Here is a 25,680-nt window from a genome sequence, read left to right on the forward strand (position 1 = left end):
AGAAAGTTATTTCAGGGGAAAGGCGTGAATTCCGTGGCACTATCACTAAGCTTTACTCACTATTAATCCCATCTGCTCACCTTCATTCGACTACTGGAAAGCATTTTTCCCCTACAGTTAAGCAAGTTCACTAGTAGTAGCGTTCGTCAGTTCATTCGATGCATCTGAAGTGATAAGCGAGAAACTCTTGTAAAATATTCCAACCACTAGCGTAGTAAATGGGACGCCTTTCATTATCGAAAAATCATTCACAATTACTTTATTATAAATATCTGACAAAAGAAAACATCAAAATTTGTCTTAACCTCTACCAACGCTATAGAAAAAGCTCCTCATCTTCGCTCTTCTTCGCTAATTAAGTACGGCGGTTCACCCTCGTCACGAGAGCATGTTGATTAAACGGTACATATTTCCCGCATGGCTCGGAAAACGAAACGCAACTATCGTACGGTAAACTATAAATGTAACTTTAAAATCCTTGTAATGCACTTGTCGCTGGTCCTGCTACGGGGACCAACTCAGTTATCGATCTCCTCGATCGACGCCGATTCCTGCTGCTTGAACACGTCCGGTGCCATGTCCGCGTCGGCATTCTCCTGGATCAGCCGGTACTCTTCCGCTAGCTTCAAGCACTCCTGGGCACACTCGATCGCCTTCGCGCGCTTCTCGTCGTTCAGCTGCGTAACGCCGTACAGCATCTGGAGCAGATCGGTGTCGAACAGCTTCGACGCCAGCTGCTTGTTCGTCTTGATAATGTTGCGAATGATCACCGTGCCGCGATGCTGCACACCGGCGCTCGGGTTCGCCACCAACGTGTGGAACACGTCCAGCCACGCGATCGGTTCGAACATCTTCTCGCAGCACCGCTCCGACACGGAGGTCAGATAGGCGAGTGCACCCGATGCCGCCAGCGCCGTATCCTCGTCCTCTTCCTCGCACAGCAGCGCCAGCATCTTTACCCGATCGTTCTCCTTTTCGCACAGCTTCACCGCGTCCGGCGACTGGACCATGTTGCACATCACCTGGGTGGCGGCTCGACGCAGCATCATGTGGTCCTCGCCCATGTACGATTCGAACTTCACCATGCCCTGCTCCTTCAGGATGCGCTGCCGGGTGGATTCGTTCATCGAGGCCAGATTGCACAGTGCCATCAGTGCTTCGAAGTTTTCCAGCGACGTGTAGTCCGGATGGAGCTGGTTCATCAGCGGCCGGATCACTTCCAGATTGCGCTGGCCCGGGAACGCGACCTCCGGATTGATGGTGATGCCGATGCGGGACAGTGCCTGCGCCGCATGACGCTTCCCGTTCGCCGTGCCGTTCAGCGACAGCGGAAGCAGCACCTTGGCGCCACCCTGCTGCACCACCTTGCCGCGTGCCTCCTGCTCGCTGCACAGCGCGTTGAACACGCGGGCAATCATTTCCTTCGAATTGTCGCTCTCCGTTTTGCACAGCGCCACCAGACCGGACGTAACGCCCTCGTTGGCCAGTATAACGATACGGGCGCTCACAAAATCGGGATCGTCCAGTTCGTGCTCCTCGGGGATGTGATGTTTGGCGAACTTTGCCAGCTCAACCAGCTCCGGCACCAGCTCCTGCTTGTCGTACGCGTTCACCAGATTCACCAGCGTCGTTACCACGCCGTACAGGGCCGACTGGTCGCCCGTTTTGGCGAGCTCAATCAGTCCCTGGATGGCGGGACGATCCTCCACCAGCTTCTCCTTCACCTCGGCATCGAGCGTCAGGTAGGCGAGACCTTCGGCGGCAAACTTGCGGATGTCCTTATCCTTGCCCGGCTTCACCAGGAAGCGACGGCACGCTTCGGCCAGCTTTTTCGTCGACCCGTCGGCAAACGGACGAATCGAGGCGTCCAAACCGCCCGAGCTGCCGATCTTGCACAGGCCGACCAGGGCGCGGACGCGAATTTCCTCGTTCTTGGAGGTGTACAGCTTCTTCAATATTTCCGCTCCCGATTGGACCAAACCCTTCGCTTTGTCCTTCTTCGAGGCAGCAGCGATCAAACACTCGCAGGCGACCTGCAAAATCGAAATGAAAATTTTAATAAAATTAGTCTCGCTGCCATTAATACTATTTTCCCATCCCGCACACCTACCTTCTGCTCGAGCAGGTTGTCCGATTGCGCCATGACGAGGATCATCTGCAGCACACCTTCCCGCGACACAATCGTATTGCCCACGTCCAGCGGACCGAGCAGCAGCGACGTGATGGCCACCGTTACGCGCACCTTCGACTCATGGTCGGGCGTAAGCAGCTTGTCCTTTACAAAGTCCGCAATCTGCTCGGTGAACCGTTCGCGGGCCTGATCGTAGTACATGTTTTCGTAGATGCGCGACAGGCAAACGGTCGCAATCGTGCGCGACGATGGTGTAATGTTCATCGCGCTCTCGTACTTGTACTCCTCCAGCTCCGAGCAGACGTCCATCAGCCGCATCAAACCCTTCAGCTCGACCAGCCGCTCCGCCCAGTTCAGCGTCTTCCAGTGGACGTTGCGAATCAGCAGCTCCATGATCGAGTCGCGTGCCATGCCCGTGATCGTGCGATCCGTCACCGAGTACAGCAGGCAGGTGAGCAGCGTTTCGATGATCTGCTGGTTTTCCTTCACCAGCGCATCGATCGGTTTCGACTCTTCCTTGTTTTCCATGCCCGAGATCGAGTTCAGCACGGTTTGCATACAATGCTGGGAAGCGGCCACCCGCTCCTCCACGCTGCAGTCGAGAATCTGCAGGAACCACGGTATGCCGAGCTCGTTGATGACTTGCTTCGTGCGCTCCGCGCTCCTCAGACACACGCCGTCGATCGCGCGGATCGCGTTCGTGATGATTTCGTTGTTCTTCTCCACCTTCAGCAGCTTGCCGATGCGCGTCACCAGGCCCTCCTTCATCATCACCTCCACCCCGGCCGGCTCGCGCGCCAGCACCACGATATTGCTCATCGCCTGCTCGCGCTTGTCCTTTGGCGCACCGATGTCGAACGCAATCTCGAACATTTTCGTCACCTTGTTCGAGGTCTGGGCCCGTTCCCGGGCACGCTCCTGCACGATCGCGTGCAGCCGCTCCAGATGGGGCTTAATCGTTTTGTTGTTCGGATCGTTCGTGTGGATCGTACGTAGGTCTTTGTACGCCTCCTCGAACCGCTCCTGCGCCTCGAATGCCTGGAACCGACGGAACAGTGCTTTCGGATCGTTCGGACAGATCTCCAGCGACTGCGTGCAGTCTTTGTGGGCTTCCTCGTACTGCTCCAGCTTCAGGTAGGCTGCCGCCCGGTTTTTGTAAAACACTGGCAAATCCTTGTGCTTCTCGCCGGCGTGGATCGCTTTCGTGTACCACTTGATCGCGGCCTCCCAACAGTCGATCTTGAATTCCGCATTGCCACGCTCTTTGAACGCGGTTGCCTCGTCCATTTCTGCCATCGCTTGTGTCTCCGCTGCAACCATTATTGCGCTGTTGCTGTTATGTATGCTTCTGAACTTCACTTGAAATTGATACCTTCTACGATTACCTCTTACTCGTTCACTTTCTTCTATATGAATCACTTGCAATCGCAATTCTGGTTGCCTTTTTATTAAGTTCCTGTGAGCGTTCTAGACTGTTCTCCAACTTTCTCGTGCAATCTGGCAGTAGATGGTTTTCCTCTAGTGTCCGGCTGACGAAAGGAAAATTGAAAATTTTCTATTTTTAAACTGTTCTGCATTCCCGAGCCCGCCCGGCTCCACCCCGCACACTGATTCCTTCCACGTTTCTAATCAACTAACCTAATTACAATTTCTATACGCAACGTCACTTCAATCCAAGAAACTTTGGCTTGTTACAAACCGGAGCAAGTTAACTAATTACTTTTACTCGAGAGGGCAGCTATTTCGTGTAAAATTTGTTGAAAAACTTTATTTAACAAAAACAGATGTTTTGTCGGCGAACCAACACAGACACAGCTTCGCGGAACAAAATGACAACAAAGTGCTGTCAGTTGATTGTTGTCAAATGAGCCACCGTGCAACGATGCGCGATTGCATTCCTACCCCTTGTAAAACGTATTTTTGTACAGATTTTCAATAACTTAAGTGCCTCAAATAGGAGTTTGGGAACGCCATGTGCTTAACAAAACAAACAAGACGACAACTCCATTTTCGGATTAGCTGGAGATACAAAATTTGAAAAACTAGTTTGAAACGTGTTTATTCTGACTGTATGCTTGTCAGCCATCGACGACCAGTTGGTCTCCCTAGGTGCCATTTTCATCTAAATAAATCCACATGCGTTTCACATTCAAAACAAATCCTTCTACGTTCCGAATATCATAAAAATGTCCCGTCGCCCTGAGCATGTCGCTCCACCGGAGATTGTAAGTAGCTAACACGGGTTCGAATCGCCCAAGCTAACACCCCCTTTCATCATTAACTTACAGTTTTACAACGAAAGTGAAGCGCAAAAGTACACAAACAATACGCGAATTATCGACATCCAGGTACAGATGTGTGAGCGTGCCATCGAGCTGCTGGCCATAGATCCGAACGATGACGCGCCCCAACTAATTCTCGACATCGGATGCGGCTCCGGGCTGTCCGGCAGCGTGCTCGAAGAGCAAGGGCACGTATGGATCGGGGTGGACATATCGCAATCCATGCTGGACGTAGCAGTCGAGCGGGAAGTCGAGGGCGATCTGTTGCTCGGTGATATGGGACAGGGAATGCCGTTCAAGGCCGGCACATTCGATGGTGCCGTGTCAATCTCTGCCCTACAGTGGCTCTGCAATGCGGACAAGAAATCACACAATCCACCGAAGCGCCTGCATCAGTTCTTCAGTACACTGTATTCTAGCTTGGTAAGTTTGTTTGCTGTTCCCAACTCCGCTACTGCGTACAGCTTACCGATTCGCAACGTTTCCTTTTGCAGACACGCAATGCTAGGGCCGTGTTTCAGTTTTATCCCGAAACGGCCGATCAAATCGAGCTGGTAACCTCGCAGGCCATGAAAGCCGGTTTCTACGGTGGCATTGTGGTGGACTATCCCAACTCTGCCAAGGCGAAGAAATACTTTCTCGTGCTGATGACGGGCGGGGTGGCAAAGCTTCCGGCCGCCCTCGGCACGGACGAAAGTGCAGCACAGATTGCGTACAACCGGAAGCAGGCAGAGTACGCGAAGAAAGCACGTGGCAAACCGCTGAAGAAGTCTCGCGAATGGGTGCTGGCAAAGAAGGAACGTCGAAGGCAGCAGGGTGAAGATACGCGTAAAGATTCTCGCTTCACGGCAAGGAAGCGAAGCGGTCGCTTTTGAACTGAATAAACCAATCGCCTTCACAGTGCAGTAAAACACACAAACACACCCATACAATTTCCGTTTTAAAGTGTTGACTTTGGGCCACAAGAAGCACAAGAGCCAGCGGAGTGTTGTTATTGCCCTAAAATATTTACAGATAAATAATACGCCTGCGCTTTCACACGAATCGTTACCCGCGCGAGACCTTCTTAAGGCTCACTCTTCGTTACCGGTTTCGGAGCATCGTAAGTGCCCTCCTGGAACACTATCACACAGTACATTACGCAGACAAACAGAAGCGGAAAGATGATGTACTCGTGCTGCAATCGCGTCTTGAAGATCTCTTCCCGCTCGGCCTTCTTTTTGAACCGCTCCTCCGCCTTCATCTTCTGGTCGAATCGGCTTCCGTAATGGTTCCGGGACCATTCATCGAAATCGTAAATCGGCGTACGTCCCGTCGCCGTTGGTGCATGCGTACGGGTCATACGCTTCTTGTAGAACCGCGTCTGAGCATCGTCCTCGGTGTGGTCTGCCGCCGCGGTCGGCGCTTCGCTCGCAAACTGGCGCCCGGCAGTGTGCAGGATGCCCTTGTCGTACAGCTTCCGCAACCGGTAGTTGCCCAACACTTCGTACGCTGCCGTGATGTCGCGGAACTTTTCCGCCGCCACTTCGCTGCCCTTGTTTTTATCCGGATGGTACAGCTTGGACAGTTTGTAGTACGCCTGCTTGATGTCGTTCTGTGTCGCACTCGGAGTTACACCAAGCGAGTCGTAGTGACTGCGAAGGAGCGCGGCGGAACAGCTGATCCATCGCTGCTGTGGTGCAAAGTGTCGTAGCAATATCGCCCGCCCGAGCCAGCTGTTGAGGGGGTGCCGTGGTGATAACATTCTAGGAACTGCATCGACGGATAGCAACCATTTTCTATTCATTTATCTAACCTACACAGCTGGATCGAGCCCTTTTTGCACCACTTTCAAAATGCACCAAAACAACAAATTTCCCAAAGTTATGTCATGTTTATATAATTTGACGTTTCGCGGAATGACGTTGACGCTCCTGCTAAAACGTCGCACAAACATCGAAATGCGCGGGTAATTTTGTTGAGAGAGAGCACGTGCTTTCTCTGCTTGTAAATCGGTTACAATCAAAACGTGACTTTTTTTAACGTAAAATTAAGCGCAAACACAAGTGCATTGCTTCGAATTACGGACACTTAAGGCATTTCTGGCATACTGATTCAATTTTAATCGGTCAGGCCTCTATATAACTCACTTTAGTGAAGCAAACCTTCTAAATTTGAGAAAAAAAAGATCCTCGATAATTTTACTCCAAATATTGTAAAAACTCATGAAATTACAGCAATATTTTGACTCATATTCCGAACAATTTTGGCTTCATGTTTCATATTACGGACGTTTTGATTCAAATTCCGGACAGCCTCAAAATGTTGGAAATAATTTTCAATTTCACATACAAACTACACTTTTTTAGTGTTTAACTTGTTGTAAGGTCTGGACACTTGATTGTAAATGCCGGTGTCCTCCTAGAACGACAGAATAACAGTCTTAAAAAAACGTATAACAGAGGCGTTTGGGTGCTGTTTCTCTTGCATTCGTAGATGCATAGAATCGAATAACTGATACGCAAATTGACGGTCTTTCCCGTACGAGCATCAAGGCATTTGTCACAGACATCTAATATCGTTATTTTCTTGTAATTACCATTGTATAAAAGTATTTTTTAGTAGCCACAAATTAGTTCAGGTGTTCGGAATCAAAAACAAGATAAAAAAATCTTGTTTCGAATCCCGGACAGAATTAAATACGTGTTTTAATGAAATTCAGCGCACAATTTGATAGAACACTGTTGTTTTCGTGTTGATAACTATTTCCAAAATAAATTTCTATGTATTTCAATACACGTGGGCGCGATTAATAGGAATTATCGATTAAATAACACTGGCGTGGGTTTGAAGCAATACTGCTAAGAAAGCCTCTGGTGGTGAACTGACCGACAGAAAATAATTATTTACTGTGGTATCAGGGCCTACAAGGAATCAAACATATTTTTATTTTTGTTCTTATACATCATGGCAATTATAAAAAAAATTTAAAAGCGATATGGCCTGGGAGTAGATCTGAAGCAGTTCAATAAAAATATGCCAAATTTCCCGAATTTTAAGCTGTCCGTAATTTGAAGCATAACGGTATGATATTTCGGTTCTATGCCCCGAAAAATGTCATGTCATGTCCTTCAGTCGTTCACGTTGTCCCGTTACGTTTGCTTATAACTTCGAGGGTATAGCAATAAATCGTGTACTCTCGATAAAAGATCTTGGTGTAACTTTCGATAGCAGGTTATCATTCCTCGATCACATTGATGTTACCGTTAAAAAGGCTCGTAAAACAATCGGTATGATAAAACGTTTTTCAATCCGCATAACCGACCCTCTGTGTTTAAAAGCGTTATATTGTTCGTTAGTAAGACCGATTTTGGAATACTGTGTTGTTGTTTGGTGCCCCAGCTCATTTACATCGATTGACCGCATAGAAAGAGTGCAGAGATCATTTACTCGGTATATGGTGAGCAAAATGCCCGGCTACACGTCAGACACCCTACCGGACTATGAGCAAAGATGCCATCTGTTGGGTCTGGACTCATTAGCAAAACGCCGTCACATTTCCCAAATAATGTTTGTTGCTTCGCTCATATCTAATGCTGTGGATTCACAAATCATTCTTTCATCCCTGCATTTCTATGTTCCAACTCGTTTCTTACGCCCTCGTGCTCCTTTATTTATTCCAAATCGACGCACTTCAGTTGGTTTAAATGATCCTTTATTACGTGCTGTGAGATTGTTTAATTCCTGCGCACACCTGTTTGACCATCACCTCTCCTTACCATCCTTCCGATCCATCCTCCGAGCAAATATTTAATAAGTTTAGTTAATAGGTTTGTTGTTAAGAATTAATTTCAGACAGCAGTTATGTAAATAAATAAATAAATAAATAAATAAAAAGAATAAAATAGCCATGCTTTAACAATAATTTCTCATTTAAAGGCAGTAAGACTAAAATTCAACAATTTTGAAACGTCAATTTGGCCTATTTGTTTAGTATGTTACAACTGGCATTGGTTTAGGTCTATAAACCCTCAATAAAAAGAGTATCTTTGTGTTATATTTTATCCAAAACCTGGTTTAATTTTGGAATAAACTGCGTCGAAGCATGTAAGAACCAGTGCGCATACAATTCATAAAGATAAATTAAGAGCTTGAGTGTCCTTACTCCAAAGTCACAAAACCTGAAGCAAATTCAAGCAATGCGGACGAAGCCGTTCTTTCTGAATAAAAAAAAACACTAACAAGTTTTTATCTGCTATTTGTTTACAAGTCGTACAAGAGCTAAAAAAGGTCAAGGACAACAATTATGGTATCGAAGAAAAAATAAAAAAGGCATTTTTTATAGTTTGCTATGGTTGTGAGGCTGGGTGGTTGTGGCCGTGACCAATGATGTCTTAACAGTTTAAAAAATCAGACATTGAGTGGTATATATAAAAATACATTCTAGGTATTTTTGGAATCCTTTCAACAATTCCACTAGATTCATGTGCCCATTTAAAGCCCATTACAAAGAAGCAAATAATGTGAATGTATCCTTGAATATTTCCGATGAACTAATGCATTAAATACACCAACTCGTATAATTACGTAATCTCTTTTATTATGTTTTTAGAAAAGAAGATGTATCTATCTTGTACATAATAAACAAAATTAAGAGTGTTCCTCCCAAAAAAAAAAACTCTTTGTTAGTTATTGTCCGTGTAAGCTTAAACATGATATCATAAGATTCCGGGAAACATTTATTTTTAAGACGCATTCCCTTGGGTGACCTTGCTATGTCGCACTGCACAAACTCAAACTTTATCAGTGCAAAAACTGATTTTCGAAAAATAAAATCAATCCAACCCCTCCGATCCACTCAGATAACGTACAACAATTCGCAATTAAAATTCGCTCATAGCTCCTCAGCATTGAGATAAGCAGTTGGGGAGGGGTTTTTGGATAAAAAGAGAGAAAAAAGCGCGTCCCTGAAGCCGTTCCAACCCAATCAATCAACGGTAAGATCAAACTTGTTTTGCTAACATGAATTTTAAACGGTACAGTGCAGTGCTACCGGTTAAAGCTAGTATGACGTAGAAGGGAGAATATTTCGGCCAATGACAATTTGATTAACAGTGTTTATTTTGCGCCACAGAGGCCACCGGTTAGATCAGCTTGTATGTGTGTGTGTCTATGCTTTGCCAAATATTTAACAGCGCCCTGGAGGGGAAGAATTAAGTTTGCTGATGCAAAGCAGTAAAACTGTAATAATTAACAACTTATAAGGCAAAAGATGACACCATTCGCCACTCTTATCGCGTCTGTATTGGGGCTGTATGGAAGCCTTCACCCGTTTTACTACACAACTGCATCCTTTCTCTTCGCAAGCGTGTACCGTCCAAGAAAGAAAGAAAGACAGAAAAAAGCACCCCACCAACCGTTGACCTTCGTTGCAATCAAATTACTGTATTCGATTGGCTTGAGCAATGGTCAGCCACTCAGCGTGGGATACATTCGCTGCAAAAGCACACTTCTTCGGTTGGATCAAGTGCGCGATCTTTAACTGCGAGCGATTGAAGACGAGGCGTAAGCATACGCGAAAAGGCCACGCTTTTTGGTGCCGTTTGTAACGGATTAATTTCGGAGTCAAGCAACAACAACAACAACAGCAACATCACGAGCAGATCAAACTGAATGATTCAACCGAACGCGCACGACATGATGAAACCGGAAAGTCGCGATCCTCCATACAAGAATGCTAATGAACGCATTTAGATATCAACAAGGAAGACTCGCATGTTTTTGTGGTCCGCTGTCACCCCTTTCGTCTAACAGATATTTTACTCTGAAACGCTCTAACGGTATGGATGGGTGCTGCGGGGACGGGGCTTGGAAACCGTTACTAAGCAAGAATCGTCTTCCGGAACAGAAATAAAAACTCGAAGGAAAACCAAAACAATACAAAAAACCCCAACAGAGGTGTGCCATTCGCCCTCCGGATGACTGTAACACCCCCCCCCCCCCTCCCTCTCTTGACTTCCATCTCCCACTCGCAGACCATCTTCACGGAAGGATACACAAACAAGGAAGGAAGCGAGCTGGGTATCTGAGCAAGCAAACACGCGCTCAGCCTTTCACGATCACAGCGCATGGAGAGGCACGCTTCTGGGGCTTTCGGGCAGCGTCTCGCGCGTGTGTGTGTGTGCGTATCGGGTGCGCGATCGGTAGGTCAAGCTTGCGTAGGGGAAGCCCTTGCCGGCGGGCTTTTGCTGGCAAGGTAGGGCAGTTTTGCCGGTTGACCGCGGGCTCAAGCCAACAACGGGGCAGCAACAAGCACCAACAACCAATAACTCGTGCACGGTACTGATGCACGATGAAGAAAAATCAATATCCCTGCGCGCCCCCACCACGCGGTTCGTCACGCAGTTCGAGGACAATCGGTCAGTATTTAAATTGCGACCCCCGCCCTGTTGTTCGGTGTCGGGTGATGGTGGCGCTTCAACCGAACGGGGTGATGTTGAAAATGAGAAAGAAAGGGTGGAAAAGAAGAGAAGTGGAAGCACCCGTGGATGATCAAATATTCATGCTGCGTACGATTGGAGTGTCTGAAGCGGGGGGGGGGGGGGGGGTGGACAAGCAGACGCTTCCAATGGCTGGTGGTGTGGTGGTGGGCTTTCAATCATTTAAAATCAAGTGTCATTACCGGCGCCCGCGGGCTGATTGCCAGTTGCGTGTGAGCATTGAAGAATTTGGCCAGTTTGCCCGCTACGCTGCCACTACCCGAAAGGCTCCAAGGCTCGATTGCGATGGCGTTGCGGGCTTGCACGCTGACGCCTCAATTATTTTCTTAGCCTCTAGAGCATTGCCGGCGTGCTTGGGCCAGGAGTGCTGTGTGTGTGCTGTATTGCTTAAAGTGGTGCCATTTTGAGTCAAAAATGTTGACCATTCTCGATGGTTGCGCGCTGTATGGCTTCGTCTGCTGCATTGCCAACCCGAAAGGTAAACCACCTGTTGATTGACGAAACAGTACGTACGCGCAAGACGGAAAACGGGGGGGAAACACTACCCCTTCATCTTCAGTGTGTGTGTGTGTGTGTGTGTGTGTGTGTGTGTGTGTGTGTGTGTGTGTGTGTGTGTGCACGGTTTTTTGTGTCTCTCATTGCCTTAGACGAGCTTCCGCGGGATCGTAGCCTAAGCTCGCGCGGAACAGCGTATCTCGCAGTCAAGGTCGTACGGATGCGCGTGATTCGCGCACTTCCCCTTTGTTTTGCACTCTGTTCGTCATAAAATCATCGATCGAGTTCTCATGATTGTGCGTCTTTTTTCCTGTAATTTTATCACGTACAATCACACACACACACACACACACACACACACATATCACACGCTCTCCTACTCCCTTTGTTTAGTATGCTGCACTGTGCGCGATGAAAAAAGGGATTTCATTGCGCCCGGACGCGCACGGCGCACGCTGCCGCCCTTAGCCTCAGCGATACGCAATACACATACGCAAGCGGGGCGGTGCTATCGGTGCGGTCGGCTACTATCGGCGCGCTTACTACGCGCCTCCAAAAAGGAAAGGAGAGCGAACCCCGCTTCCCAGCTCCCGCCAACCAAGAACGCGCGTTCATCTCAGTCCGCACACACCAACCACACGACAGAACGACACGACCATGTGTGAGTGTACGAGCGCGCGCGGAAGTTTTGCGAAGCGAAAGTCTACCACGCTGCCTCTGCCCGAGCAGCACACACGCGGTGGGTAAGTACGCCTTCGGTGCGGTCAGGGCAAGTCAGTTTAGCTCGGCAGGTCGGTTTGAAGAGAACGCAAATAACCACGCTGCCGCTGCCGCTGCCGTTGTTGACGGGAAGGTGTTATTCTTTTTTGCTTTGCTGTCTTCGTCTGGTGTGATCTGGCGAAGCAGCGAGAAGAAAACAATAACAAGCCCGATTATTGTACCCGAGTGCGTGCGCCTTCCACCTGCTTCCGTTCCGTGCGCGTGTTATTTCCTATTGCGAACTGTTGCATCGTTGGAAGAGTTTGTTGTTGTTGTTGTTGTTGACATCTATGCGCCGTAATCTGTGTTTACACCTTTCCGTTTCGTGTGCCCCTCCGTCTCGTTCTCGAGTAGCAGCAAGCACGTAGTTCGCTGAGGGCTGTTTTGCCGTGGCCCCTTTGTGTTGGTGTCGTCGTGGAAATCCTCTCCACTGGGAGGCGGAGGAAAAGCGGAGTAAAAAGTAACGGGTGAATCATAGGGCAAACCAGTGTGTACCGTTACTGCCACGCTGCGGCCGAGAGTCGTCAGCCCTTCGTGCAGGGCGCTCTCTAGGCGGTGAAGCTAAACTTCACGATCTTAGCAACCGGTACTCCGCGTACTTGCCTGTATGTGTGTGCCTGTGTGTGTGGTGCAATAAAAAATACTAAATTGACAAGTGCAGCAGCGCAAACTCTCGGCGCGTTGGAAAGGGGTGCGAGATCGTAGTATGCGAAAACGACGCGTGTAAAATCCGATGTGCGACCGATGATACGGCGAACCGTGAAGGGCGGATGGAATAAACATTTTAGACCGTGTGTACTTCAAAATTATCAGTTGACCTTCTCCACCGCAAACGCGACACGGCACGGTTCGAGGGGAAAGTGAGAAGAAGAAAAGAAAAGGAAAAGAAAACGGTTTGCTTGAAAAACAACGAGCGGATTTTACAACCGACCCACCTGACCCCTCGAACATCCGGAAGCTCGGAATTGTGTGCAACTGGTAGTGGTAGCTCGGCAGCGGGGTTGTGCATGATCTACGATTAACCTAATTCTGCTCAATCATCCAGCCCCGGGGCAGTATCTCGGTGGGTGATAAGAAGGGTCACTTTTCGGTGGAGCAGAAGAACCCAGGTAGGTGCCGTTTTCTCCAATCTTTGATATCTAATCTAATCGTACCCCTGTGCTGTATTTCGCGCTTTTCCAACCCCTTTGTTGTGGCAGAGGAGGAGGGGTGATTTGCTCATACTTTATCAATGGATGTTTTTTTTATTGTATTTTTAGCTCGCTTTTCTGCAGCACTCTCCATTACACAGGGGCTGTGTGTAGTGGACGAGTGACGCGCAAGCGGCAACGGCAGCCTAATCAATCGATTCGAACCCAGGGCGGGTCTGTGCCTGTGGTGTATCGAGCAGCTTATCACCCGGGGTGGGCCCCGTCGGGTTGAATATCGGGTCGCGCAGCAGCAGCAGCAGCACTACAGAGCTTGTGTATGCTGAGCACGTACGAGAGCGTGTCAGTCCCTTTTCCGCTGCTGAGGTGGGCAAAAAGCGCGACAGCTTCCGCATCGGCAACGAACCGCAACGGTGGGTGATGATGGCGAAGATGCGGCCGCAGCTTAGTTCTTTGTTCTGCGCCCTAACGGTACTCGGGGTGGTGTGTCTGTGCAATGTTGCACCTGCCGCCGCCGCCTACCGGCTGGGCGTTGGACGGGCGGACTGTACGGGGCCGCCAGTTGAGATTGGATTTGTAAGTATCCGCCCTGCATGTGGCGAAGGGCCGTTTCTAACCAATGTGATTTTGTTTTATGATTCTTCGCGCGCTGCTTCCGGGCGCCTTCATTGTCGTCATCGTCATCGGCTGCCCCTAGATGGGTTACGGCGAGTTTTCGCAGCGCGGCCAGGGCATTCATCTGCGCCAGTACGCGCGGGCATTCATCTTCGAGGATGAGCGGCGGTCGCGCGTGGTGTTCGTGAGCGCGGACGCCGGCATGATGGGCCACGCGGTCAAGCGCGACGTGCTCAATCTGCTCAAGGCGCGGTACGGCGACGCGTACCGCTTCGAGAACGTGGTGCTGAGCGGCTCGCACAGCCACAGCGTACCGTCCGGCTTCCTGATGTCCTACCTGTACGATATCGCGTCGCTCGGCTTTGTGCCGCAAAACTTTGACGCGCTCGTCGAGGGCATTACCCTGGCGATCGTGCGGGCCCACGAGAGTATGCGCGAGGGCCGCCTGTACCTGTCCGAGACGACCGTGCACGAGGCGAACATTAACCGCAGCCCGAGCGCGTACGAGAACAACCCCCGGTGGGAGCGGGACCAGTACCGGGACTACACGGACAAGAAGCTGGTGCAGCTGCGGCTGGTGGACGGAAGCGGCCGGCTGTTCGGGGCGATCAACTGGTTCGCCGTGCATCCGACGTCGATGAACAAAACGAACCGGTACGTGTCGAGCGACAACGTCGGGTACGCCTCGGTGCTGCTGGAGCTGGACCGGAATGGGGTGCGCGTGCCGGGGCGCGGTGAGTTCGTCGGTGCGTTTGCGTCCACCAATCTGGGCGATGCGTCGCCGAACATTATGGGGCCGAAGTGCGAGAAGACGGGACTGCCGTGCGATATGCTTACCTCGTCCTGTCCGGCCGGTGCGGGCGCGTGCATTGCGTCCGGCCCGGGGAAGGATATGTTCGAGAGTACGAAGATCATCGGCACAAGGCTGTATGACGCAGCGTCTGTAAGTGTTTCGAGGGCGTTTCGAGGAGAAGAAGAAACAAATCGAATTGTCATGTCGTTTCTTTCTGTTTTTTTTACAGAAGCTGCTCATTGCCGAAGCAGGTCGGGAAGTGACTGGACCGATCAAATTCGCCCACCAGTTCATCGACATGACGGAGCAGCAGGTGTCGTACGTGAACCCAACCACGGGCGAACAGGAAACCGCACACGGGTGCTACCCGGCGATGGGCTACAGCTTCGGTGCCGGCACAACGGACGGTCCGGGTGCGTTCGACTTCCGGCAGGCCACCCTAACCGACTCACCGTTCTGGAACACGGCGCGGGACATCCTGGCGGAGCCGACTCCCGAAGACAAACGGTGCCAAGCACCCAAACCCATCCTGATCGCTAGCGGACGGGCCAAGTTTTCCTACGAAGTGCAGCCCAAGATCGTGCCGACGCAGATACTGCTGGTGGGAGACTTTGCCCTCGCAGCCGTGCCGGCCGAATTCACCACCATGTCCGGTAGAAGATTGCGGGCCGCAGTTCGCGAGAGCTCGCTCGAGGCGGCCCGCAAGGACATCACGGTCGTGGTGGCCGGTCTTTCCAACATGTACACGAGCTACGTCGCAACGCCGGAAGAGTACGCCATCCAGCGGTACGAAGGAGCCTCGACACTGTACGGACCCCACACGCTCACCATCTACCTGGAGCAGTTCCGCAAGCTGATGCGTTCGATTGCGCTGGGCGAGCAGGTCGCTGCCGGCCCGATGCCACCGTTTGAGGACGACAAGCAGATCACGCTGTCGACGGGCGTCGTGTTCGATGGGCACCCGTTCGGGTGGTACTTCGGCGACTGTAAGGTGCAGCCGCGGGAAACGCCGTACCGCAGGGGTGACACCGTGCGCGTCATGTTCATTGCCGGCAACCCGCGCAACAATCTGATGCACGAGCGAACGTACTTCACGGTGGAGCGGTTGAGGCCCGAGTTTGAGGAGACGAACAGTGTGGACGCCCACCAGCAGGGCGGCGTCGGCCGGGACGTGTGGGAAGTGGTGGCGACCGATGCGAACTGGGAAACGAAGTTCAAGTGGCACCGGCGCTCCACCCTGTTCGCGTACAGCGACATCGAGCTGGAGTGGGAGGTGCCGGAACAGGTCGATCCGGGCACGTACCGGATACAACATTTCGGCTACTGGCGGTACATTCTTGGCGGCATTTTTCCCTACAATGGCACTACGAGGAACTTTACCGTGGAGTGAGCGTGGACGAGCAGGTGGCGTCTCGGTGGCGTGAGAAGGTTGAAAACGTGCCAAAATTTAGACAGTAACGCATAGACGGAATATGCTGGAGCTGATTGCACCGACCGTGCAGTAGTGAAGCACAAACGATAGTATTAGTTGAAATAATAAGGGGATGCTATTGGGTTGGGGTGGTAGTGTAATGTAATTTAATGTGCGATATACGATTCGTAGCGTAAGAGAGCAAGCGTTACGAACTATGATATTCAGACCAAAAAAGAATTTGATTTCTTATTGCGCCATAGCGTTGCTTTTTTCCTTCGTTAAACGTACAGGGACACAAGATAATCTTAAAGACCTTGGGAACCTTGTAAATGTGATCAACTGGTAAACTTATGTATGAATATATTTTTAAGCAGCTGTACAGAACAAAAACATAAACATAATAAAATATTCAAAACCTGAAAAAGTCCATTAAAGCGTAAAAAATGAGAAATAGAACATAAATAAATAAAAATAATAAACAGAGCACGTGCGTCCGCGACCGTTAAAATTGTACAACAGCTGTTCGTAAATTGCATGCGCAATGTTTATTGCATGCAGCTGCTCGATACACAGTGTGAAGTGAAACTGCTCGACACACTGTGCAGATTTGTTAATTTTGTTTATTTTATTTTAGTTAAAAAGAGGCTAGAATGAGAAAAGTAAATGTTTTCGTTAAAATGGCACAATTTTAAGCAACTTAATTATTTTTTATTCAATTATTTTACATAAACGTCAAAACCGAAGGACCGTATGGGCGCCTGTAGTGATCTGCTTCTGTCGTCTTGCTCAAAACAAAATCGTAAAAGGAACAACAAAGCCCATTCACGGTCAAAGTCTTTCCACAAAGTTCGTGGTCGTTTCACATCCTTCTGTCTGCCTTTTGCTGTCGCTGGTAGGCTCAACCAGCACGACGCGCGTGGTGCCCGGACAAAATGTATCAACCGTATCTGCAGCAAGCCGTACAATCCCTGCAGACACTTAGCTCGGACGAGCTGAGGCAGCTGCTGGAGGACGACGAGAAGCTAGACGAGCGTGTAAATGAAGCGGTAAGAGGATGTGGGTGTGACTCATCCCCATTCATTGATGGAGTATTTTGATCCCGTTTCCCACACCAATCTCAGGTCCAATCGTTGGAATCGTCGAAGGATTTGATTATTGGCGAAAACCGTAGTCTAGCAGAGACAAACTTGAATTTTGAACCAAAGATGGTCGAGCTGCGTTCACGCGTGCAGGAGCTGGCCGAGGAATGTCGCACATTGGGCGAATCGGTGAAGGAGAAGTCCACACAGCTCGGTAAGTGTCGCGGTTGCGTTAATGTAAAGCCGCAAACCCTCACACGAACTCTTGTTTCTTGTTTTAGCTTCAAAGTCCGAAAAGAACAATGCTGAAACGGTGCTCGCTCTACTGCAGACAGCAGCGGCGGAAAGCGAAGAGGAGTCGGAAAAGATCGTGAAACAGCTGCTCGATAGCGAGCTGACAGTCGACGCGTATGTGGAGCAGTTTATGAGCATTCGTAAGCTGATGCACAGCAGAAAGCTGAAGGCGGAGAAGATGACGGAATTGCTGCGAAGCAACAGACACACCACTCAAAGATTTGATGCGGGATACGGTCCCTCCTCGATGCCATACCCAGCGTCGGAGCCTGCCCGTCCCGGTAGTTTCTACGTACCGCCGGGCATGGCGGCTCCCAGCACCGCGGTGCCCTATCCGGTGGGGCCATCCTCGATGCCGATGCCGATGGCAATGTTTCGACCTCCCCAATTCTAAGGCAAAGTACGATGTGGATGTGGATGTGTGTATGCCTTTACTACAGAGAAACTGCCTCCACCGCGATGGGTGCAGTAAAAACTTCGTTGGCTCAACTGGACGAGCACGTCTGTTGCCGCGGGGCTGGTGAGCCATCGAACAAAATGCTTTACAGATTGTTCTAAACGCTCAACGAAGATTAGGGCCATACAAGCTAGGTACGGATAGGTTTCCACTGTGACACTGCAGAGTTTAATTTGTTAAGTTAAAACGATAGAAATGTGCAGATATGACCGATTTGAAGCGAACGTTTGAGCGCCTGCCAAACAGGCTGACCTTTGTGTGCGTAAAATAAATATATATACTACAAAGTTTAATCTAACGGCAGTGATTAAAGCTTTTTTTATGTGCACTAGTGTGTGGAATTGCATTGTCTGTATCTTTTATTGAAGAATTTGCTTCATTCTTGATTTGACGAAAAACGGAACAAAAAATTATTCCCATGTTACCCTGGCAGGTTACAACTCGCGGTACAACTGTCAAAATACAAACGTCAAACATCGTTTGCGGAAAAAAACATAAACAAACACACGTTGCCGCACGGCAGCAACCGATTAAAATTGTGTTGCTTAGTGAAAATACGTGAACAATTCCGGAAAATGAGTTCCAAAAGAGGCGACACCCGTCGTACACGTGCCCAAAAGCACCAGAATACGTACGCGTTCAAGAACAACCTGCACGACAAGCACACACCGCTGATAAAGCTCATCACCAACCTGAACGTGTGCGAAGTGTGCGAGCACTGCAAGAGCATCATCGACTGGAAGATCAAATACCGCAAGTACAAACCGCTAACGCAACCCAAATCGTGCAGCAAGTGCGGCGAGCGAAAGGTAAAGCGGGCGTACCATGTCATCTGTCGCGACTGTGCCCTGGCCAGCAGGTGTTGCGCGAAATGCCTCAAGTCAGCGGACGAGGCGAGCATCATTCCCCCGGAACCGACGGAGCAGGAACAGATCAAGCTGAAGGCGGAGATGGATCAGCTGATCAAATCGTTGCCGGAGCGCAAGCGGAGAACGTTCCTGCGCTACATGAACCGAGGCCAGAAGATGAAGCAGAAGAACGGAGCAGCCAATCTGGAGGATTCGGACGAGGACGAAAACGATGGTCGACAGCGAAAGCCGAACGGGATGGAGATGGCACGCACCAGGGAAGAATTGCTGGAAAAATTCGAACAGCTGAAGCTAGCGACCGGCAAGGATGGCCAGGAGGGCGACGACGATTACGACGATTTGGATGATTTCAGCAGCGATGATGAGGATTACGAAGACTACAGCGAAGAAGACGAGTCGAAAAGCTCCGGCACGAAATAAATGCACTTGAAAGGGAGAGTCATCCGGTCGCATGTTTTTTTTTCTATGAAACTTTTGCTTTATTTTTTGATTATACTAAACAGCATAAAGCAGTGATAGAGAGTGTATAATAATAGGTTCTTAAAAATACAGTATAAAAAAGCACACCAAGGTAGTAGTAATAGTAATGTGTGGAACCTCCCCAATACCCCTCGCTTTGTAGTAGTTTGGCTTAATCAGCTCTGGAATTCTGACCGATTTGTGCAGAATAGGTTTCCTATCACAACGATGTACACGACATAAAGCGGTTTAACATGCCCGTTAGAATTAGTCTATCGATAGGGACTTAAGCATACGATCCGTCGGCTCGTCAATCAAGCTGCCGGCTTCGCCATTGCGTTGACGCTCCTCGGCGAGGAAGTACGGTCTCAGCCTTTCGAACTCCTTCAGATGGTCCTGGTGAAGCTCGTCGATCGATTTCATATCGCCGCCCAGATCGGACGGTAGCCCACTCTTCGGTATCCACTCCTCGTAAAACGAATCCAAATTGGCGCTAGAAGTGTGCAGGTAGAGCTAAAAGCAGTCCGAAAGTAACATAAATAAAGTGCAGAGGAAGATTGGTTGAAGAGTCCACACGCTGGTCCTATACTTACCACATTAAGGATTTCAGCATGAATGAAGGGTTTTATGATGTAAAGGATCTTATCGAAGAACGACACCACGTTCATGACGTGTATCGCTTTCAGCTTTGCCGGCAGTCCGTCCTGCAGGTAGTGGAAAAACTTTCGCACCGAGCTCATGTTGATGCGGGTCAGATGCATCAGCCCGACGTTCTTCATGTCGAACAGGAAGATGATGCCCGGCCGCGGTCCCTGCGTGTACAGGCAGGAGTCGATCGTCATGAAGTACGTCTTGATCGCTTCGTCAAAGTGATAGTTGGAAGAGCGGGAGTTTTTCAACCGATGAAACACCACCGAATACCCGCTCGGGGTGGGTGGAAGTGGGAAGTAGTCTCTGCAAGTGAGATGGTACAATGTGGCATAGTCAATGATCGACACTTTGTTCGTGTGCGGTTACACGTTACGTACTGATTTTGCAGACACTGCTGAATGGCGGCACTGTGCGGATCACGATTGTTAAACAGTTCCGGTCCATTCTTGCGCGCTTCGTAGTAAATTTTCAGCACTTTGCGCGTCTCGTCGATGTTCTTATCGCACGCATCCAGGAAGCAGGCCAACTGTTTGTCGGTGATCGTTTCCGGCACGCCCTCGATCGGTGGCTGTCGCAGCGCTTTCAAATCCTCCCGGGATAGATCTTCTCGCTCGAGTGCCTCTGCTAGGTCGTATCCCAAATCGTGCTCCATCGTTTTGATGGGTTGGACTATTTGTTGTGGGTTAGGTTGGATAACAAAAGAAGTAATAAATCAATTACTGAGAAACATGTTTAGCGAGTGCAGTACAGACTAACGGAAAGGTTAACTCTAGGCTTGATGGCAAAGTTATCCACACAAGGGACACAATCCTTGAGCCGAGCGGACCGTGCAAGTGCGAGGCTTTCTAATTGCTCCTAATTGATAGTGAAGGACACACCCCGACATGATGGGCTTTTACCGCTCCCACCGCGGGGCTTTTTTGTGCTTCAAATCGTAGCATTAAAGCTTGTTTCTTAAAACCCGGTCAGCGGAACGTAAGTATCAGTATCCGAGCGATTAAAAATAACGACGATTTATTGAAGGATTATGGCGCGCGATCATCTTGCGTCACACTTTGCGCCGGCAACGCGCTCACCGAAGGCCTCTGCTTACCTGGCCAGAACGACACTGCTGTTGTTGTGCCGGGCGCAATAAAGCACCGCGCGTAAACTAGTACCCATGTCAACGATCAATTAGCATAACCGACGAACGAACGTTTCCTAGAAACCGCATCGCTTGGGCGCCCTGTGCGCTGTTTTTTTAGTTTTAAGTTCAAACGGATGCACCACTTCGCACGTCACAGTTCTCCGTTCTTCCCAGCCAAGTAATTGTCAGGGCCAGTCGACCGTCTAATCACTTCCTTTGCATCGTCCACACCTGACGGCCAACGAACGTCTCGGGCGAAGCTATTATCAGTGTGAAAATAATTACAAATTCAAATGCGCACACAAACACATACGGATCTCACATCGCCCGATTAGAAGCTAAACAAGCACACGATCAAGTGCGGGTCACCCGGTGGTCACCCGGTGGTCACCCAAGATGACCCCACCTGGTATCATACGAAGCGCCGGGTTAACTTTACATTGTTCCACGTGGGGCGTAGTACGCCAAGCAGCGTGATCAGTCGACACATGCTGGGAGACCATTCTCAAACAAGTCTCACCTTCGTGTTACTTTTTGTTGTTGGTTTTTTAAACAACGGAAAGTGTGTTGAATAAATTCTGAAACTCTTTTTACGATACGTTGGCGTTGACCTTCAGCGGGCAGTGATCGGAATAATAGGTGTATGCGGAAAGCGCGCTGTTCAATTTTTTAATTCGAATTTAAGAGATACAGCACAGAAGAGTGTAGGGTTATTGGGATAAGGAAGATAAAATAAATTGAGATTGATGTATTTATGTTGGTTTTCTTCATATAACAAGATAGATATGATTTTTTCAGACATAACTCTAAACCAGTGGTCTCCAACTTGTGGTCCGTGAAGTGAACAGACGTAGTACGCACCAGATTCAATTTCTTTAATAAGAAAAGATACATATGGTTCAGTTTTTACAATCAAGATTAAATTATCAACATGCATGTCTATAAAAATTAATAAACATATTTTTGATCGAAAAGCTTTGAACTTAGTCTACTAAACATATACGCTTAATATATGTGAGCGAAAAATGTATTTTCAAACACAAGTGATCCGTGATCCTTAAAAGGTTGGAGAGCGCTGCTCTAAAGAACTCATCCCGCCCGGTTGTTAATTGTTGGATTGTGGAGAGGAAGTAAAGATCTCGTTTAAGAACATGAACTATAGTAATTCTTCAACGTCGGACGAAAGGATCTCCTCTAGCTCTCTGTTTTTTGACAATAAGCAATAATATAGTTACATAATATGTTTATACTTCAGCAAACTTTTGTTTAAATTATCAACACATTTTTATTGAAGTGCAAAATTTATAAAAACCTTGACCGCATCCGACTTGTCCCAGCAGCTATGTAGGCTAATGAGCGAAGCATATTCATTGTGACTTTATTCAAATGTTTCTCTCACGCCCAAATGTGACGGCCAACAACACAGCAAAAGCTTCTCTCGCACACAATAAAAGATCAACCCCTTGTCTGAACCCAATCGCAAACACTTGGGACGTTGAGAATACAACAACAAATCATGTTGACGCACGTCTTTTTAAAAGCCTCATCTTTAGCGATGAATGATGCAGCAGCAAAAAAAAAGAGTCAACAATCAATTCATCTTTGAAGTTAAAGCGTTAAAGCGATGGAAAAGGAAATAGCAAGCAACAAATGTTTACTTTAAACTTTTACGCACCCTACAAACTTCCTCGATCGCCGGGATTAACGTGCGAAAACAGAACGAACCGGTTCCGGCGAATCCGCGTGGTTGTACGCGAGCCCTTCGCCGCTTACGCAAAACGGTGCGCAAGCAGAACACTTTTATGGCTGTTCGATTGGCTAGCTGATCTTGCGAAAAGCAGCAGTTTGCCGGCGCGCCGAGATCGCTTTGCCGCGCAGAAACTTATGCAAGTGGTGTGCTATTTTATGCTGGGCTCCAAAACCGGTCACCGACCACTACCCGATCTCGTGACGTCGTCTATGGGGTACGATTTAGGGTTGGCAGATCAGCTGTGTTACGGAGCTGGGCTCATGTTATCGCGCACACGGTTAGCGGATGTGTCCCTACAGCCACACTTTACGCTCCGGCTCGACCGTTGGACACTGTTGAGCGTTGCAATTTGCACTTCAGTGTTTCAACAACGGGGAGAGTGTTTCGTTGCTGCTGTTTGTGGTTGCAGCAGCGCAGAAACACTGGGTACACGAAGAAGTGTGTGTGTGCGTGTGTGTATTTATGTTTGTGCTGAGGGAAGGGGTGAAAACTATCACTTTCCGTACGGTGGCCCACTTATGCGGTACGGGTTGCATAAAAACGGGTTTTGTGAAAATGAGTCTAAAAGATTCGACAAATGTCACTTAGCTACACGTAATTCAAAAAAACATTAAACGTCGCCCACAGCAGACACAATAACGATCACACACACACACACGATCGTAACGCGTCACCGATAAAAGTTAGCCCGAGCGAATGTTCAAGATCATCTTGATAGCTTTTGAACACATTTGATGTAAAATTCCAACGACCGCTTTGAAGCGTAAAATGGGCATGAGTTCTAGGCGCATGAATCACTAACGATCATTTCAAAATTTTAATGATTTCGTACGATCAATCGATAAACATCACAAGAGCGGAAATTAAATAGACGAATTACAGACCGCGCTCCCGACGATTGCTGTACTATTTTCGTGCTACGCGAATGGCAATTTAAAATACCCCACGGAAGGGGGTACCCGCCGCGTAAACAAACGTTTCTTTTCACCCAGCAGCAATCGATTATTGCGCTGTGTTTGTTTTTTGCTCCAGCATTTTGACTCTTAGCATAAACCAATGCACATCCCTGCCACAGTGGCTGCCTTCCTCTTTGGCTGGATATTGTCGGTTGAAGTAAACTAACCATAGAGAAGAAGTTCAAACGAACCACACATTGCACAGACAGAACAGAACACACACGCACGCGCGCAAACACACAACACCAAAAACGCATTCTTCAACCGGCATAAAAACCCCCCAGCAAAACCGATTGCACCCGCGTAAACAACATACGCCCCAAAACACGCCGCGTGTGTTCACCTGTGCGTCAAAAGTTTGCCAACGCACTCGATGTCCGCGTCCCCCGGCCGATGTGGGTGTCCGCTTTGTTTCCTTGAGTCTCGTGACGCGTGGTTGGCGGCCCAGAGGGCGGTGGGTTTCGTGCGATTTTTCGCGATATTTTTAGCAACCCGCTGTCCACCGCCTTCCGACTCCTGGTTGCTGTTGCGGTTAGACAGAACCAATTCTCCAACTGATCTCCCCATGCACTCTCTCACTCTCTTTCTTTCGTGCGCACTTCCATCTAACTAGCATGAGCATTATGGTGCAGTGTCGTTGTATGCGGTTAACCGCATCTGTGACGCTTCGTTCACGCTGCAACTGTCTGATGAACGAGCGTGACATAATAACCGACACGACAGGATATGGGAGAGCTTTGCTAGAACCACACACAAAAAACAACAGTGAACACCCAAACACCACCACTCATACACACACCTTGCTGATGAATCAGTCGGCAAAATCTGAATGAAGAACCGTGTGACTACCGTACTGTACCGTGCGAGAGTAGAAACCGAACTGAAGCTAACGATCGATAGGAAGGAGCGTACGCCCGTTCACCACCCTACGACCGCACACAGCTGCAGTTTGCGTTCGCGTCTGCAGCACTTTCTCACCCTACAGTGCTCGGTGCGTTTGGGTGGGGGGTAGGAGGGGGTGAGAGATGGGAATACTGGTTTCTGGCACACTTTACCGTCCGCGCAAGGACGCTGTTGGGACACATGGCAGGGAGTCCTGGACAAGGAAAACTGTTTCCTACTCCCCGGGGTGTCTAGGAGAGGCATTTTTTCTGTTTCTCATCGGTCAAATGTCTCTGGACTCGGGCTAAGTGATTGTCGGCTTTGGCCCCAAGTACTTCCAACGCCCACGGCCGACACGGAGGTTTGATTATGAGGTTTCTCTTGCGCCTGATTAATGATCTGTTGCGCTTCGTGAGTCGTCAAACAGCTCCTGTAGTACGTGTTACAACGCGTCGAGTTCGTTAGTTTTATGGACGCTGCAAATGTGCAAGCGAAACTATGCAACAGCAGTGCACAAGTACCAGAGAGTGAGGTACGGTCCATGCGGTACATAAACCATACTATGCTGGCCACTCAACGGCACCGTGTTGCAGCAGAATCGACTATTTCGTCACTCAATCTTAATGGTGCTGGTTTTACGCTTTGTCAGATACACAGACACTGACCAATACTCGTTCCGCTTCTTTGTTGTAGACGCGCGCTGCTGGATAAAATCGAGACAAAAATCACGCAAAATGATAAATATCGCCCGTCGCTTAAACTTTGATTGTCGTTGTTCTAATCAAATTTTCTGTACCGCTCCATAGCTTCCCCCTCGCAACTTAGCAACTGTGAATCTTATGAATCGCTCAATAACAGTTGTACAACGGAACGGCCATAAAAATGCGCCTCACGTACTGGACGAAGCGTCACGTTTCGGTACGCAAAATGAGGAAGCAATACACTCGAAATAAACCCCAACATTTGCGCCAGCAATGGGACCAACAAAGATCGTTTCTTATCATCGCTTCTGCGTACGGGGTTTAAAGCGTCAAGGATGGT

General features: G+C 49.0%; 7 protein-coding genes across 9 annotated transcripts; 4 read left to right on the plus strand and 3 right to left on the minus strand.

The window, feature by feature from the left end:
* Positions 1–215: 215 nt before the first annotated feature.
* On the minus strand, positions 216–3,955 carry LOC121589441 (protein unc-45 homolog B-like). Its single transcript, XM_041908380.1, has 3 exons — positions 3,770–3,955; positions 2,111–3,660; positions 216–2,033 (listed from the first exon to the last, which is right to left on the minus strand). Exons 2-3 carry the CDS (start codon positions 3,449–3,451, stop codon positions 519–521), a joined length of 2,856 nt encoding a protein of 951 aa, XP_041764314.1. The 5' UTR covers positions 3,452–3,660; positions 3,770–3,955; the 3' UTR covers positions 216–518.
* Positions 3,956–4,203: 248 nt separating this feature from the next.
* Positions 4,204–5,332, plus strand: LOC121589950 (probable 18S rRNA (guanine-N(7))-methyltransferase). The gene is made up of 3 exons (XM_041909245.1): positions 4,204–4,356; positions 4,420–4,836; positions 4,908–5,332. Exons 1-3 carry the CDS (start codon positions 4,318–4,320, stop codon positions 5,286–5,288), a joined length of 837 nt encoding a protein of 278 aa, XP_041765179.1. The 5' UTR covers positions 4,204–4,317; the 3' UTR covers positions 5,289–5,332.
* A 25-nt stretch (positions 5,333–5,357) lies between these two features.
* LOC121589951 (dnaJ homolog subfamily C member 30, mitochondrial-like) lies at positions 5,358–6,295 on the minus strand. The gene has a single exon (XM_041909246.1). The coding sequence runs from the start codon at positions 6,197–6,199 to the stop codon at positions 5,480–5,482; it is 720 nt and encodes a 239-aa protein (XP_041765180.1). The 5' UTR covers positions 6,200–6,295; the 3' UTR covers positions 5,358–5,479.
* A 5,609-nt stretch (positions 6,296–11,904) lies between these two features.
* LOC121588698 (neutral ceramidase-like) lies at positions 11,905–16,368 on the plus strand. Its single transcript, XM_041906971.1, has 4 exons — positions 11,905–13,255; positions 13,406–13,870; positions 13,992–14,852; positions 14,932–16,368. Exons 2-4 carry the CDS (start codon positions 13,715–13,717, stop codon positions 16,090–16,092), a joined length of 2,178 nt encoding a protein of 725 aa, XP_041762905.1. The 5' UTR covers positions 11,905–13,255; positions 13,406–13,714; the 3' UTR covers positions 16,093–16,368.
* Positions 16,369–16,886: 518 nt separating this feature from the next.
* Positions 16,887–18,239, plus strand: LOC121588190 (vacuolar protein sorting-associated protein 37B-like). Its single transcript, XM_041905871.1, has 3 exons — positions 16,887–17,162; positions 17,238–17,409; positions 17,477–18,239. Exons 1-3 carry the CDS (start codon positions 17,049–17,051, stop codon positions 17,881–17,883), a joined length of 693 nt encoding a protein of 230 aa, XP_041761805.1. The 5' UTR covers positions 16,887–17,048; the 3' UTR covers positions 17,884–18,239.
* Positions 18,240–18,432: 193 nt separating this feature from the next.
* On the plus strand, positions 18,433–19,251 carry LOC121589823 (nucleolar transcription factor 1-like). The gene has a single exon (XM_041909003.1). It carries the CDS (start codon positions 18,522–18,524, stop codon positions 19,233–19,235), a length of 714 nt encoding a protein of 237 aa, XP_041764937.1. The 5' UTR covers positions 18,433–18,521; the 3' UTR covers positions 19,236–19,251.
* A 12-nt stretch (positions 19,252–19,263) lies between these two features.
* LOC121589822 (alpha-tocopherol transfer protein-like) lies at positions 19,264–24,660 on the minus strand. 3 transcript variants are annotated; one of them, XM_041909000.1, is made up of 4 exons: positions 24,557–24,660; positions 20,303–20,594; positions 19,868–20,228; positions 19,264–19,787 (listed from the first exon to the last, which is right to left on the minus strand). In XM_041909000.1, exons 2-4 carry the CDS (start codon positions 20,575–20,577, stop codon positions 19,542–19,544), a joined length of 882 nt encoding a protein of 293 aa, XP_041764934.1. In that variant the 5' UTR covers positions 20,578–20,594; positions 24,557–24,660; the 3' UTR covers positions 19,264–19,541. The 3 variants fall into 3 exon arrangements, with proteins under 3 accessions (XP_041764934.1, XP_041764935.1, XP_041764936.1); XM_041909001.1 differs by lacking the exon at positions 24,557–24,660 and adding an exon at positions 21,019–21,477; XM_041909002.1 differs by lacking the exon at positions 24,557–24,660 and adding an exon at positions 20,682–20,974.
* Positions 24,661–25,680: the final 1,020 nt, after the last annotated feature.

Source organism: Anopheles merus, chromosome 2R, assembly GCF_017562075.2.
Source record: "Anopheles merus strain MAF chromosome 2R, AmerM5.1, whole genome shotgun sequence".
Classification (NCBI taxonomy): Eukaryota; Metazoa; Arthropoda; class Insecta; order Diptera; family Culicidae; genus Anopheles; species Anopheles merus.

Coding starts and splice junctions, on each gene's coding strand:
- LOC121589950 (XM_041909245.1), top strand. CDS start 4,318: ATGTCCCGTCGCCCTGAGCATGTCGCTCCACCGGAGATT. Junction 4,357..4,419: donor ATGTCGCTCCACCGGAGATT/GTAAGTAGCTAA, acceptor ATTAACTTACAG/TTTTACAACGAAAGTGAAGC. Junction 4,837..4,907: donor GTACACTGTATTCTAGCTTG/GTAAGTTTGTTT, acceptor TTCCTTTTGCAG/ACACGCAATGCTAGGGCCGT.
- LOC121588698 (XM_041906971.1), top strand. CDS start 13,715: ATGATGGCGAAGATGCGGCCGCAGCTTAGTTCTTTGTTCTGCGCCCTA. Junction 13,871..13,991: donor CGCCAGTTGAGATTGGATTT/GTAAGTATCCGC, acceptor GGCTGCCCCTAG/ATGGGTTACGGCGAGTTTTC. Junction 14,853..14,931: donor GGCTGTATGACGCAGCGTCT/GTAAGTGTTTCG, acceptor TTTTTTTTACAG/AAGCTGCTCATTGCCGAAGC.
- LOC121588190 (XM_041905871.1), top strand. CDS start 17,049: ATGTATCAACCGTATCTGCAGCAAGCCGTACAATCCCTGCAGACACTT. Junction 17,163..17,237: donor ACGAGCGTGTAAATGAAGCG/GTAAGAGGATGT, acceptor CACCAATCTCAG/GTCCAATCGTTGGAATCGTC. Junction 17,410..17,476: donor GGAGAAGTCCACACAGCTCG/GTAAGTGTCGCG, acceptor TTCTTGTTTTAG/CTTCAAAGTCCGAAAAGAAC.
- LOC121589951 (XM_041909246.1), bottom strand. CDS start 6,199: ATGAATAGAAAATGGTTGCTATCCGTCGATGCAGTTCCTAGAATGTTA.
- LOC121589823 (XM_041909003.1), top strand. CDS start 18,522: ATGAGTTCCAAAAGAGGCGACACCCGTCGTACACGTGCCCAAAAGCAC.
- LOC121589822 (XM_041909000.1), bottom strand. CDS start 20,577: ATGGAGCACGATTTGGGATACGACCTAGCAGAGGCACTCGAGCGAGAA. Junction 20,229..20,302: donor CAGCAGTGTCTGCAAAATCA/GTACGTAACGTG, acceptor TCTCACTTGCAG/AGACTACTTCCCACTTCCAC. Junction 19,788..19,867: donor ATGCTGAAATCCTTAATGTG/GTAAGTATAGGA, acceptor GACTGCTTTTAG/CTCTACCTGCACACTTCTAG.
- LOC121589441 (XM_041908380.1), bottom strand. CDS start 3,451: ATGGTTGCAGCGGAGACACAAGCGATGGCAGAAATGGACGAGGCAACC. Junction 2,034..2,110: donor ACAACCTGCTCGAGCAGAAG/GTAGGTGTGCGG, acceptor TCGATTTTGCAG/GTCGCCTGCGAGTGTTTGAT.